The sequence below is a fragment of the Erinaceus europaeus genome, chromosome 1 (genome assembly GCF_950295315.1).
Source record: "Erinaceus europaeus chromosome 1, mEriEur2.1, whole genome shotgun sequence".
Classification (NCBI taxonomy): Eukaryota; Metazoa; Chordata; class Mammalia; order Eulipotyphla; family Erinaceidae; genus Erinaceus; species Erinaceus europaeus.
In genome coordinates, this window is record NC_080162.1 from 185,393,753 (window position 1) to 185,408,538 (window position 14,786).

Here is a 14,786-nt window from a genome sequence, read left to right on the forward strand (position 1 = left end):
AGGTCTGCAGGTGTCTTTCTCTCTCCTTCTCTGTCATTCCCTCCCCTCTTGATCTCTCTCTATCCTATCCAACAACAACCACAGCAATACAACAATAATAACAACAACAATGATAAACAACAAGGTCAACAAAATGGAAACAAAAATACCCTCCAGAAGCAGTGATTTGTATTGTAGGCTTGGTGCCTACCAAGCCCCAGCATAACTCTGGAGGCAAAAGAAAAGGATAAGAGAGACAAAACAAAAAGGAAAGCACCATTGTGCCCTTTGTGAAACTTCCTCTGTGAATGATGCTCACATGCGTTGACTATAAGTTCGAATCTGGATGCTTATGCATGTTAAAGTGTATACTCTAAATGTGAATGGTTTTATTTTTAAAATAAAAGTATTATGAGGTATAAATTACATTTTCAAACATTTTCATATCAATATTCAAATAATGACATATTAAAGGTATGATTTTTGTTTAAATGCATCAATCTTACTTGCATCTGTTTATTTACTTTGACAAAATTCTCTTTGTAAGTATATGAAGATATTTCCTTGTTTGTTACATTTCACAAAGCCTGTCTAACAGACCCATTAGAATTTCACCAATACTATCATTAATAATATGATTTCAGAAGTCAGGCTGTAGCGCAGCAGGTTAAGCACACGTGGCTCAAAGTTCAAGGACTGGCATAAGGATCCCAGTTCAAGCCCCCGGCTCCCCACCTGCAGGGGAGTCACTTCACAGGTGGTGAAGCAGGTCTGCAGATGTTTTTCTCTCCCCCTCTCTGCCTTCCCCTCCTCTCTCCTCTCTGTCCTATCCAACAATGACGACAACAATAATAACTACAACAATAAAACAACAAGGACAACAAAAGGGAATAAATAAATATTTTAAAAAGTTTGAATCTTTAAAATAATAATATGATTACTAAAAGCAACTGCGACATTTTGCTATTCTCTTTCCCACTAGAGAACAAGCAAAACATGTTTCTGATGTCTTCAAACAACACATTCCACTAAGTATACCATCAACTTAAAATATAGTTACAGCCATTGGTTTCACTTTACTTTCAATTATTAGAAATGACAGGCCCTTTGGAATTTAACTAAAATATGCCCACAAGCTATCTACAAAACGGAGTAACCCCCAACATTTCATCTGCAGTAGTCCAGCCTTTAGGTCCATCATTGTTCAACAATTTGTTTGCCTTTGTATATTAACTCTCTTTTCAGCCACCAGGTTCCTGAGGCTAGCAGGATGTCACCAGACTTCCCTGGACAGACAACCCCACCAATGTGACTTGGAGCTCCACTTCCCCACAGCCCTTCCCCACTAGGGAAAGAGAGAGGCAGGCTGGGAGTATGATTGACCCGTCAACGCCCATGTTCAGCGGGGAAGCAATTACAGAAGCCAGACCTTCCACCTTCTGTAGTCCACAATGATCTTGGGTCCATACTCCCAGAGGGTTAAAGAACAGGAAAGCTATCAGGGGAGGGGATGAGATAAGGAGGTCTGGTGCTAGGAATTGTGCGAAGCTGTACCCCTCTTATCCTATGGTTTTGTCAACGTTTCCTTTTTATGAATAAAAACTTTTTTAAAAGAAATTACAGGTGTAAGATTTAACTGCGCATAAATTTATACTTGATACTACTGATTTCATGAAAATGGCCTTGCCCTCAAATCTTCTTGATAGCCCATAGTCCAAAGATCCTCTATTTTATAGTACTCACAGAATAACTCACAAGTCTATCTAGTTAAAAAAAAAATGTGAGCAAAGGATTATCTTGGCATGCAGTAGAAGAAAAACAGGGGAGAGCGAAAAAGGCCAAAATAAACACTAAAAATATGTCTTTAGTACAGAAATGATTTTGAGTTAAAGACCCTCACAAAGCAGGAAGCCCAGAAATTATACTCCTTCTTGCGCAGGGAAGTAATTCTTTTACTGGATAAGGACTCTCTCAGCTCAGAGGTAACTTCAGTGAAATCTTAAAAAAAATCTTACTCCATTATTTTTGTGCCTTTGGAAGTCTAAAACGTCCTTTCATTGTCTTATTATATCTCTACGTCAGTATGCCGAACTAAAGATGCTAGTCAGGCAGGAATTCTAATGTACTCTCTTTGATAACTTGTAAATTGTACCAGTTTCCACCTCCAAATAGTGAACGGGGATGGGACAGTGGGGATCTCTGTTTTCTTATATTCTTGTCAACATTTGTTGTTTCTGGATATTTTTTAATCATAGTCTATTTTCACAAGTAATTAAAAACGATTTAACTGTATTTTAAAAATATTTAAATGGTTCCAAAGTCAAGTTGTAAGAAATCATGTTTTTATTACTACCCACTATTCACCTTATCTTCTCCCAGAGATAGCATCTAAAATATAATTGGGCTGAGTGGTGGTGCACCTGGTTAAATGCACACATCACAGTGCAAAAGGACCAGTGTTCAAGTCTCCAGTCTCCACTTGCAAGGAGGACCTTCATGAGTGGTGACACAGTGCTGCAGGAGTATCTCTCTCTCTTTTTCCATCTCTCTCTCTCTCTCTCTCATGCTTCCCTCTCAAATTCTCAGTGGCTCTATTCAAAACAAATATTTTAAAGAGCAATTGTGTATGTGTCTTGTAGTATTACAGGTTTCTTTTTGGTTTTACTATAGGTATATATGTATTTATAGTTTCATTACAGTTATGCTTAGATAAACAATGCACATTGCAAACTGATTTGCCTTTTTTCATTTAATAGTAGATTCTGTAGATCATTCTGAAATCTTTCTAGAGATTATATAGCTGATTATAAATCTTTCTAGAGATTATATAGATTATATACTCTATCGTATGGATGCTGTATGGTTTATCCAGTGCTATTTAAAATATATTTGCTTTAATTATTACTTTTTTTTGCTAATACCATAATACAGTGACATATAAGGTGAATAAAGTTTTCTCATGTTTCTGCTAATGCCTCCTCAGAACAGACTCCTAAAAGGTTCATCTGCTCAAACAGAAAATGCACATAGGATTTTTCAGGTGTTGACTATCTTCCCTGTATAGTGTTTGTACTATTTTTCATCTCTGCCAGAAACATAAGAAGATGGCTACTTCTCCACAGCCTGCTCGCCAACAGAGTATTTCAACAAAATTAATTTGTCTTTTCCAATTCACTAAAAAGCATATTTTTAAAAATCTGCCGAGAGGAAGATAGCATATTATACGAAATACTCTCATGGCCGAGGCTGAAACTGTTAGGTACCAAGTTCAATCTCTAGAAATCAAAGCTGAGCAGTGTTCTGGCAAAACAAACAAGCAAACAACACCCATGGACTAGGTGTTTATTTTGCCTTTCTCTTAAGGTTGAAGTATTTTCACTTTCTTTTTCTGGGAATCATCTGATTATAGTGCTTATTGTTTAGAAGAATGTGAGTCTTTTACTCTCTACATTTAAAAGAACCCCGAATTAAGATTAGTATACTTTGTGATGCAAACTGCAAATAATTTTCCTAGATTATCATGTCCACATTCTATTTTTGAGACACAATTTCTTAAGAAAAATAAATAACAAGGACAGTGATCATACTACCTTAATATCATGTTTTTAACTTGTTATTTTTATAATTGGTAAGAAATTTTCCTCTTGGTACTCAAGGTTTTAGTATCTGAGATTTTTTTTTTTCCTAGAGAAAAACTGCAAGACTGTATACTTCATTGACACCAGAGGGCGCTACGCGGCAACCATTCCCTCAATCAAGGGCACTTTCCAGGCCAACAAAGGAAAATGGCTATGATCAGTGAACCTGTTTCTGCTATATTATCTGATATTCTTGAGCATTTAGTCTATAAGTGGAGAAATTTTTTGACTGAAATACATTAAAAAAAATAAAACCTTAAGTGTGATAACCCGTTGCTGTCTCCCTTAATAATAATAAAAAAAACAAAACAAGCAAAAAAAAACACAAAACCACACAACAGATGCCTAATTTTTTGAAACAATTCCCATACAATCTTCCCCCAAATAAAAATACTGGGCAAAATAGATGGTAACCAAGACTGTCACGCAATGTAGCTACATGGAAATTTCTCGGACTTAGCAATTAAAAGAGAGTGAGGAGGAGATGCGCAAATGCTTTGACACTAGCCAAGTAAAGTATTCACAGTATTACCTAGTAAGGATGAAATCCACTTCTAGTTGGAAGAACAATGAATATGCCAAAAGGAGGTATAGACATCAACCTGGCTACAAGTCAGAGCCCAACAAAAAAGGAAAAACGCCCAAGTATTGTTATACAAGATAATTTATAGATCAGTCAAGCAGTGCTATGCAGAATTATGTGAATGAAGAACCTACAAATAATGATGGTTAGATCTTCATACTTAAAAATTAATAAAGAAAATAACTGCAAGGGCAGAAATTATCAAAATTCTTCAAGCTGAAATAAAGATCATAAGGCGAAAAAGAGACAATGGTGTGTACACAGGGGAAACTAGAAAAACGGAACAAATTCATATCTGTCTATTCTACTTGCCACTGTATATAGTCAGGATGTAAATCTACACTAAGTGACTTCAGATACAAATTTAAATAATTTAAAAATACTACGGTGGGGGGAGTCGGGCTGTAGCGCAGCGGGCTAAGCGCAGGTGGCGCAAAGCACAAGGACCGGCATAAGGATCCCAGTTCGAACCCCGGCTCCCCACCTGCAGGGGAGTCGCTTCACAGGCGGTGAAGCAGGTCTGCAGGTGTCTATCTTTCTCTCCTCCTCTCTGTCTTCCCCTCCTCTCTCCATTTCTCTCTGTCCTATCCAACAACGACAACAACAATAATAACTACAATAAAAAAAACAAGGGCAACAAAAGGTAATAAATACATAAAATAAATATAAAAAAAAGAAGAAAAAAAATTTTTTAAAAAATACTACGGTGGGTTGTTAAAATAACTTCATGTTTATGTATATATTCATAAACTTTAATTATTTGTGAATCAGAAATATATTTCATAGTCCAGCATATTAATGATATATTCCTATTTTCAGTAGAAAAATTATTGTTTTTTTGAAAAACATATATTTTATTATTTTTAGAGATCACACTATATATGACTCCAAATTTTTTTGTAGAACATTTTCTGTCATTTTCTTTCTATTTATACACCTAGCCATCAGTCAAATTTCAATGTTTCTATTATAGATATATCTGGATCACTGTTTTCCAAATATTGATGGGTATTTCGAGGTGCTTCTCCATTTTTAAAGTAATTATCAGATACCAGATTTTTTATTCAATTAAAACAGCATAACAATATTCAAAAATAGATACAAAAAGTAACTTTTTCCAACCAACTCAGACACAGAAGAAATTTTCAAAATCAAAATTAATGTCGCTTTACCACAAATACTTGTCTTGGAAAATTATTTTTACATTTTCATAATTTTTATTTGAATTTTCCTTGGAGACTTGAATACAACAGTATAGACAAAAGCACAACATCAACAACAAACCAGTGGGACTATGTCAAATTGAAAAGCTTTTCATAGAAAGAGGAACTATCATCAAAGCAAAAAGAAATCCTACTAAATGGAAAATGATTTTTTATAAATAGACATCAGATAAAGGGCTAATAACTAAAATATATAAATGTTTTACAAAAAAATTAACCTCATTAAAAATGAGACAGGAAGGGAGTCGGGCTGTAGCATAGCGGGTTAAGCGCAGGTGGCGCAAAGCACAAGGACCAGCATAAGGATCCCGGTTCGAACCCCGGCTCCCCACCTGCAGGGGAGTCGCTTCACAGGCGGTGAAGCAGGTCTGCAGGTGTCTGTCTTTCTCTCCTCCTCTCTGTCTCCCCCTCCTCTCTCCATTTCTCTCTGTCCTATCCAACAACGACAACAATAATAACTACAACAATAAAACAACAAGGGCAACAAAAGGGAATAAATAAATAAAATAAATATTTTAAAAAAATGAGACAGGAAGAGATTCTGCATCCAAGAAGAGATGTAAGGGCTGGTGAGAAAGCTCATTTGGACAGTGTGCTGCTTTAGCACCTGCATGACCCTGGGTTGAGTCTAGCCTCCACCACATTGAAGGAACTTCAGTGCCATAGTGTCTTTCACAATCTCTCTGCCTCTGTGGTATCTATCAAAAAATGAGGAAGAGATAGGAGAGGAGGAGGAGGATAGGTGAAGGAGGGAGAGAGAAGAGAAGGAGAAAACGAAAAGAGGAAGAGGAGGGGAGGGAGAAAGGAGGAGGAGAGGGGGAAGAAGGAGAGGAGGGGAAAGGAGGGAAAGAAGAGGAGGGGAGGGAGAAGACAGGAGGAAGAAGAGGAGGAAAGGAGGAGAAGGCAGAAAAGATTTAGATCACCAAAAGCTATATGAAAAATACTCTAAGTCACTGATTATCAGAGTCAAGGTAGCAAGGAGATACCACCTCACACCTGTGGACATGTCACAGTCAACAAGCAGGAACAACTGTTGGTGAGCATGAAAAGGGACATTTCACACTGTTGGTGGGAATGTGAATTGGTCCAGCTCCTGTGAGAATAATGGTTTGCATATTCCTCAGCATATCAAAAAATGAACGAAGCAAACATACTACCTGGCAATTCTTTTCAAGGGGTCTATCCAAGAACTGTGTACACTTAGGTTCACTGGAGCGCCATTTATAATAGCCCAAATGGCGAAGCAACCCAAATGATGTCCAAGAACAAGTGAGTAGTTAAGGAAGTTGTAGTAAATATTATATACACAGACAGACAGAAGTCAGCTCTAAAAAGACACAGTAACTTTTTCTCTTTTGCTATCACTTAGAAGGAACTTGAACGAATCATGCTAAGTGAAATAAGCCGGAAGAATGAATACCAGATGCTCTTGCTTGTAGGTGGAACATAAGAAACAAACACACACAAAAGAAAAAATACATGGCAAAATTAACTAGATACAATCTATTGCAGCAGAGTCAATGTTTCTAACTGAGAGAGGCAAGAGAGGAGCTAAAAGTAGGAGCGAGGAGCCAGCCCAAGTGGCCTACACTAGAGTAAGACACAAAGTGTGGAGTGTTGACATCCGTCTAGGGCAGATACGCAATTGTACAGATTTGACAATAGCAATCTTGTAAATGGATGCTCCCCCCTCCAAAAAAATGATCTGTATAAAATACATGTTTGTTACTAAGTTAGTTTTGCTATTTTATGAGTAAGTAATAAACATGAAAATTTTCAGGGCCTGGTGGTGGTGCAGCTGGTTGAGCGCACATGTCACAATGTGCAAAGACCCAGGTTTGAGCCCTTGGTTCCCACCTGCAGGGGGAAAGCTTTGAGGTGAAGCAGTGTAGCAGGTGTCTTTCTGTCTCTCTCCTTTTCTACCACCCCCTTCCTTCTTTATTTCTGGCTGTCTCTTCAATAAATAAACAAAGAAAAAAATAAAGAGGGAGTCAGGCAGTAGCGCAGCTAGTTAAGTGCAAGGACCGGCGTAAAGATCCCGGTTCACAAGTGGTGAAGCAGATCTGCAGGTGTCTATCTTTCTCTGCCCCTCTCTGTCTCCCCCCTCCTCTCTCCATTTCTCTCTGTCCTATCCAGCAATGACGACATCAATAACAACAACAATCATAACAGCAACAACAAAACAACAAGGGCAACAAAAGGGAATAAATAAATCAATATTTTTTAAAAAGAAAAAAATTATCAGTGAGAATTTCCAAAAGAGCAAATACTGATAGGCATAATGTACACAAACCATTATTTTTTAAGACTATAATGGGGTCATGAAAAAGAATAAAAAAATTTCCATACCAAAGACTCCTCCATGTATAACTCTGAATCAAAACACTCGCATGAGTAGCAACTCATATATGTTCACTTAATAAACAACTCAAAATAATCTAAAAGAAAACTCTTGATGCTGATCCAGTCTGCAAAATTAACTTTCCTCTATTTTTTTTTTCCAGTTTGGGTAAATGACATCACAGTTCAACTAATTCCTCATCACTAAAACCTTGGGATCACCTTTGATTGATTTTCCTGTATAATACTATCCACACTCAGTACCTTAGCAAGTTCCACAGACCATCAAAATATATTTCAAACCAGATCACTTCTTATCACCTTCACAACCATCACCCCAGCACAAGGCACCATAATGTATTATTGGCATCTTGAAATTAAAAGAAAAGAAGGAGGAGAAGGAGGAGGAGAAGGAGAGAAGGAGAGAAGGAGAAGAGAAGGAGAAGAAGAAGAAGAAGACGAAGAAGACAAAGAAGAAGTAGTAGAAGAAGAAGGAGGAGGAGGAGGAGGAGGACAAGAAAGAAAAGAAAGAAGCTTATCTAGAATTTTCAAAGGGTAGCTATAGAAAAGTTTCAGTGACTTCCTTAGCACCATCATTATTATCATATAGATATTGACAAATCCAAACAGTTTATTGATATAATAATATATTTGTTTTTATTTTAAATATATTGATTCAAAGGTTATACTGATTTATTTTCTCTAACCAAAATCTAAAAGTAGTGACACAAAAGAACATATTATATATATATATATATATATATTCCTATTTATTTATTTACCCACACAAAAAAAGGAAGGAGAGAAAAACCAGAGCACCACTCTGGCACATGCATTGCACAGGATCAAACTTCAGACCTTAAACTTTTAGGTATAAATCTCTAACAATTGTATCATCTCTAAGGTTGCTAAATGATATGCATTTCACATAAAAACTGTCATGAAAGAATCTAAGCACACATCAGAAACTAAAAAAAATATTAGCACCATATAAATAAAATTTGAATAGTTTGTTTCAGAAATGTTCATTTAGATAGTTGATCAAAATTTAACGTCTATGTTTTTCTTTTCATAAGATTGATAGATCAACTTACCTTATCGAGTTCATCTGAAATTGCAATACCTGGGATTCAAAAGAGATTTATAAAAAAAAAAGGTTTTAGAAGCAATCGTTAATAATCTAATGCTAAAGTCAAAGACAAAATTTCTATTTGTAATAAAGTGCAATTTCCACTCTGTTGTTTCTTTTTATTGTTTCCAAATAGTGTGGTACAACCTTTCTACTAATGCAATCAAGTGAAACAATGCAAATGATGGAACAAAGACAAAGCTATGTATCATACTGCTTATAGGCTGTTCAGTGCAGAACAAAGTTGCAAAGACAATGAGAGATGTTTTTGTTTTGTTATGACAGTCAAGTCATAACAATTCCCCTTCTCTCTATCCATATACACCTCTCAGTACATCAGTCTAATTTCTATAGTGACCATTCCTCCAAATTGTTCTGTGTAATCATTTTCTGTTTTGATGATCCTTTTTCTCTATTCTCCTATGTCTTCTCCACAAGAATCCTCTTCTTTGCAAAAGGGGATCTTTCGCTGTGATGTCAAAGAGCTACACCGTCTGCTGAACAGTATTTGCTTTCCACTTGATAAACTGTCCTTGGTTATATTACCCACACCAGTGAAATTTCTTATTTCTCTGTATTTCTTTCCTATGATGAGAAGAAGCAATTCTTTGACAGCAAGCACAGATATACTTACTGAACTAGATGCTAGACCTCTGTGACCATTTTTAACTCAAAATATCAGACAGAAGACATCATTCTCCCACAATCTCACTGTCCCATTATTTCAAACAATAGTACACCAAGGGCTTAACATGGGCATTACTGCCAGACTATGGAGAAGGTGAACTTGGCCCTCAGGTCTATGGCAGAGTAAAGGGAGCTGGATCAAACACCCGTATGAAATAAGTCAAGACACAAGGAAATATCAATAGCTTGAAGTCCTAGGAATACAGATAAAGTAAGAACAGTAATGAAAAACGTGTTCAGCAGGTTATAGAGCACGCACACAAAAAAATAAATAAATAAGGAACTATGATGGAAAACAGATCTTCAAAATAAAACTTTTAAAAATAAGCCCAAGTCATAATTCCCTCACCTCAGATACAGAATGTCTGTAGAAATACTTTACTGGTTCCTGCACCATTCCATTCTATTAACACACTGACTTAGAAAAAGAAAGTCTTGCTCTTCTTAGCACATAGTAACTTTTTCCCTCCTATAGACGAAACAGAGGCATACTTAGGATGCATTCCTCGTAGCAATGGTCTATGGAATTCTTTTCAATTTCGATAAAAGTTACTGGACCTATTAATTTGATGTGTCACTCCACTAAAGGAAATCCCAGCCATCACTTCAGAGATTTTGGGGTGGTCTAATCTAAGCAGTTATTTAGGCACTTGCTGTATCATGAAAGAAACTCCCTCAAACAATTCCAGAAGCTATTTCACGAGAGAATAGTATCACACCTGAAAAATTATCACTACTGAAAGTGCATGGTGGAGACCCATTTACACTGTTATCCCAGTCAGAAAGCATTTGTCAGAGTATATTGGACAAAGCTTCCTGTGTAATTAGAACTGCTTCTAAAGAATGCTTGGGATCGGACTGCAACTACATCATGGTTTGCATGCTTGAGACTCTTGAGGACCCAGGTTCAATCCTCAGCACCAACATAAACCAAAGCTGAGTAGTGCTCTGGAAAAAAAAAATTTTAGGGTTAAAAATATAGAGAATTACAAATGTTCCCTTGGAATGATTCAGAGTTGAAGATACAATAGGAATTTTACAGAGTTCCAAATGTTTCATGTGGGAACCCAGAGAAGACTGAAAATACACTAGTCCAGTGTATAAAAGCCAACTATATATTTAAATGCTTATACTTACATTTAATACAGTATTTCAAATATGTTTCAAATGAAATTCAAGATTATGACATATTGTTCAAAATTAACATTTAAAAGGGAATTTGAGAGAGAAAGACTAGATTCATAAATAAGATCAACATTATAAAAACATGCCAACATTATAAAAATTAGATCTGGGAATTAGCCCAATATTCTGTTATCTAGGATTCTGAAATCTCTATTGAATATTTTTTTAAACTTTTTCCAAAAAGTGAAAGACTTGTATACTGAAAACTATGAGTAACTACTCAAGGAAATAGAAAATGATACCAAGAAGTAGAAAGACATCCCATGCTCATGGATTGGAAGAATTAATATCAATCACAATGAATATCATCTCCAGAGCCATATACAAGTTTAATGAGCTATCCATCAAAGTTCTACCAAGCTTCTTTAAGAGAATAGAACAAAAACTACAATCATTTATCTGGAACCAGAAAACACCTAGAATCGCCAAAACTATCTTGAGGATAAGAAACAGAAATGGAGGCATTACCCTTCCAGGTCACAAACTATATTATAAGGCCATCTTCATCAAAACAGCCTAGTACTGGAACAAAAACAGACACACAGACCAGTGGAACAGAATTGAAAGCACAGAACTAAACTCCATGCCTATGGATATCTAATCTTTGATAAAAGGGCCCAAAATATTAAATGGAAGAAGGTGGCTCTCTTCAATAAATGGTTCTGGGAAAACTGGGTTGAAACATGCAAAAGAATGAAACTAAACCATCTTATCTCACCAGAAACAAAAATTAACTCCAGATGGATCAAGGACCAGAAACTATCAAATACTTAAAGGAAAACATTGGTGGAACACTTCCCCACCTAAACCTCAAGGACATCTTTGATGATACAAACCCAACTGTAAGGAAGACTAAAGCAGAAACAAATCAATGGGACTACATCAAATTGAAAAGCTTCTACACACCCAAAGAAACTACCACACAAACAAAGAGACCCCTCAGAGAATGGGAGAAGATCTTCACATGCCATACATCAGACAAGAGACTAATCACCAAAATATACAAAGAGCTCAGCAAACTTAGCAACAAAAAAGCAAATGACCCCATCCAAAAATGGGCTGAGGATATGAACAAAACATTCACTACAGAAGAGATCCAAAAGGCTAACAAACACATGAAAAATTGCTCCAGGTCGCTGATTGCCAGAGAAATACAAATAAAGACAACATTGAGATACCACTTCACCCCTGCGAGAATGGCATACAACAAAAAGGACAGCAGCAACAAATGCTAAAAAGGCTGTGGGGACAAAGGAACCCTTCTGCACTGCTGGTGAGAATGTAAATTGATCCAACCTCTGTGGAGAGCAGTCTGGAGAACTCTCACAAGGCTAGACATGGACCTTCCATGTAACCCAATAATCCCTCTCCTAGGGATATATCCCAAGGACTCCATAACACCCAACCAAAAAGAGGTGTGTACTCCTATGTTCATAGCAGCACAATTCATAATAGCTAAAACCTGGAAGCAACCCCCAACAACAGATGAGTTGCTGAGAAAGCTATGGTATATATACACAATGGAATATGATGCAGCTGTTAAGAATAATGAACCCACTTTCTCTGACCCATCTTGGATGGAGCTAGAAGAAATTATGTTAAGTAAGATAAGTCACAAAGATAAAGATGAGTATGGGATGATCCCACTCATAAACAGAAGTTGAGAAAGAAGAACAGAGAGGGAAACTCAAAGCAGGATTTGATTGAATTTGGAGTAGGGCACCAAAGTAAAAACCCTGGGTTAAGGGTGAGGGTGGATGTTTGGCTTCATGGGGAGGGTGGGGGTGGGTGGGATATGACACAGTCTTTTGGTGGTGAGAATGGTGTTTACGTACATTCCTATTAATCTGTAGTCATAGAAATGACTATTTAATTAATATGAGAGGGGAAAATTAATTGAATGTCTCAAACTTTTTAATGCACAGACCATAGGCTGAGTCTTTGATATGTTGACTCTCCTAAAAGCTCAAACCAGGGAGAACAGAAGCAACCAGTGGCACAGTAATATACAAATAATGTCGAAGGACATAAATTACGGGGATGTTGTATATGATAAAGAAAATCCTACCAAAGGGATTTTTCAAAGTTAACCCAATTGACAAAGAATATGATTATAGCATAACTATCTATTGTCTTCTTAAACCCTAAGACAGCAGGAACCTCCCGCTTCCTTTACAGAGCCTATATTTCTCCAGTCCATGAATCTCTAGAGTGGGGCTCACTTTCCTGCATGCTTCTCTCAATTCATACCAAATTATAATGCATCTGCCAATCCCAACCTAATCAACTCAAGGAGTACCACCTGGATATGCTTCACTTCAGACTATGTCCAGAGACATCAGGCATGGAATGTCAATTCTTCAGCCTCATTACTTGGATGAGACCTTTCCTTTCATAGGATTCTCTAATTCCATTCCAGAAGGTTCACTTCCCAACATAGTTTCTAAACCTAGATATAGACCAGGTCCCATGAAATAGGGTATATATTCACATGTATCCATAAATTAGGGCAAGATATATACCTGAAAGCAAAAAATACACAATAGTCTGTAGTGAGTCAGTATCAAGTTCATAATGAAATAGTGTCTACTTAGACTTAGATATGCTCCTCACCAATTTCCTATTACAGTTCTCTCACTTACTCCAAAGCTAACCTTGTCAAAGCAAGGACTGCAAAAGTTGAATAAGGGTAAGAGACTGGCATACTTTAAGGATGACTCTTTAGTTACTATAAGGCCACCCCATCAGCTGGGGCCCTATTCAGGGAGTTTGTTTCCCAAACAGACATGATGGACCTAGACCTCAAATAAATCCCTCCCTCCATTGTTACCAGTCATATATATAAGAAACAACAAAACAGACCCCTTTGTGGGCCCCCATAGGACCTTGCCCTCAACTTGGATCTGCAACAGTACAGAATGTTCCATTCTCCCTTCGGAGGATGGACAACATACTCTGTTACACCTGAGGAAGACGGGCCCTGATATTGGGGCAGCTTGAAATGTTCCTACACATAACCACAGAATGTGAAGTCAGATAAACAGGGATGCAGAGGTTACATAGGCTCCGAAGCTGAATATGGGTCCCAGATCACATCAAATCAATGGGGTTTATAGTCAACAATATTTATACACCTTTCTCATAATAGGGAGCTACTCTCTTCCCTGATCCAGCTTTCTGATCATTTTTCTAGTCATGACATCATCTTCCCAGACAATAACTAGGATGCACCTGCATATCAGATTTCAGGCTCATGGGAAAAGAAAAAAACTAGTATAGACACAGGCCCTTTGGAACATAACTAAAATATGCCTACTAGCTATGTACAGAATGGAGACACACACACCCCCCAACTATTCATCTGCACTACTCCAGCCTTTGGGTTCATGATTAGTCAACAACTTGTTTGGCTTTATATGTTAACTCTCTTTTCAACCACCAAGTTCCAGATACTAGCATGATGCCAAACAGACTTCCCTGGACAGACAACCCCACCAATGTGTCCTGGAGCTCTGATTCCCCAGAACCCCGCCCCAGTAAGGAAAGAGAGAGGCAGGCTAGCAGTATGGATCAACCTGTCATGCCCTTGTTCAGTGGGGAAGCAATTACAGAAGCCAGACCTTCCACCTTCCACATTCCACAAGGACCTTGGGTCCATACTCCCAGAGGATTAAAGAATAGGAAAGCTGCCAGGGGAGGGAATGGGATATGGAGTTCTGGTGGTGGGAACTGTGTGGAGTTGTACCCCTCTTATCCTATGGTTTTGTCAGTGTTTCCTTTTTATAAATAAATAATAATAAAAAAAACTTTTTGCACTAATGCCTTTAGCTCTACAAAAAGGTTTCTGGTTCAGATTTTAGAGTGATCAGCCAATCTTTAAATTTCTCTTATATTGCAGTTATCAATCCATTATTCCTAATGATTGTAGTAAAAATTCACATACCTAGAATGTAGCAAAGGGTTAGAATGAATCAAATAGTGAAAAATTATGTCACTCATAACAATATTCATAAGCTAGCTTT

At 37.2% G+C, this 14,786-nt stretch overlaps 1 protein-coding gene across 2 annotated transcripts in view; it reads right to left on the bottom strand.

Annotated features, from left to right (window-relative positions):
- C1H8orf34 (chromosome 1 C8orf34 homolog) overlaps positions 1-14,786 on the bottom strand; it is a 292,718-nt gene that overhangs the window by 171,192 nt on the left and 106,740 nt on the right. For both annotated transcript variants that reach the window (XM_007527156.3, XM_060200540.1), the window contains exon 5: positions 8,858-8,886. In XM_007527156.3, coding sequence (XP_007527218.2) covers positions 8,858-8,886 — 29 coding nt within the window. The remainder of the gene's footprint in view (positions 1-8,857; positions 8,887-14,786) is intronic.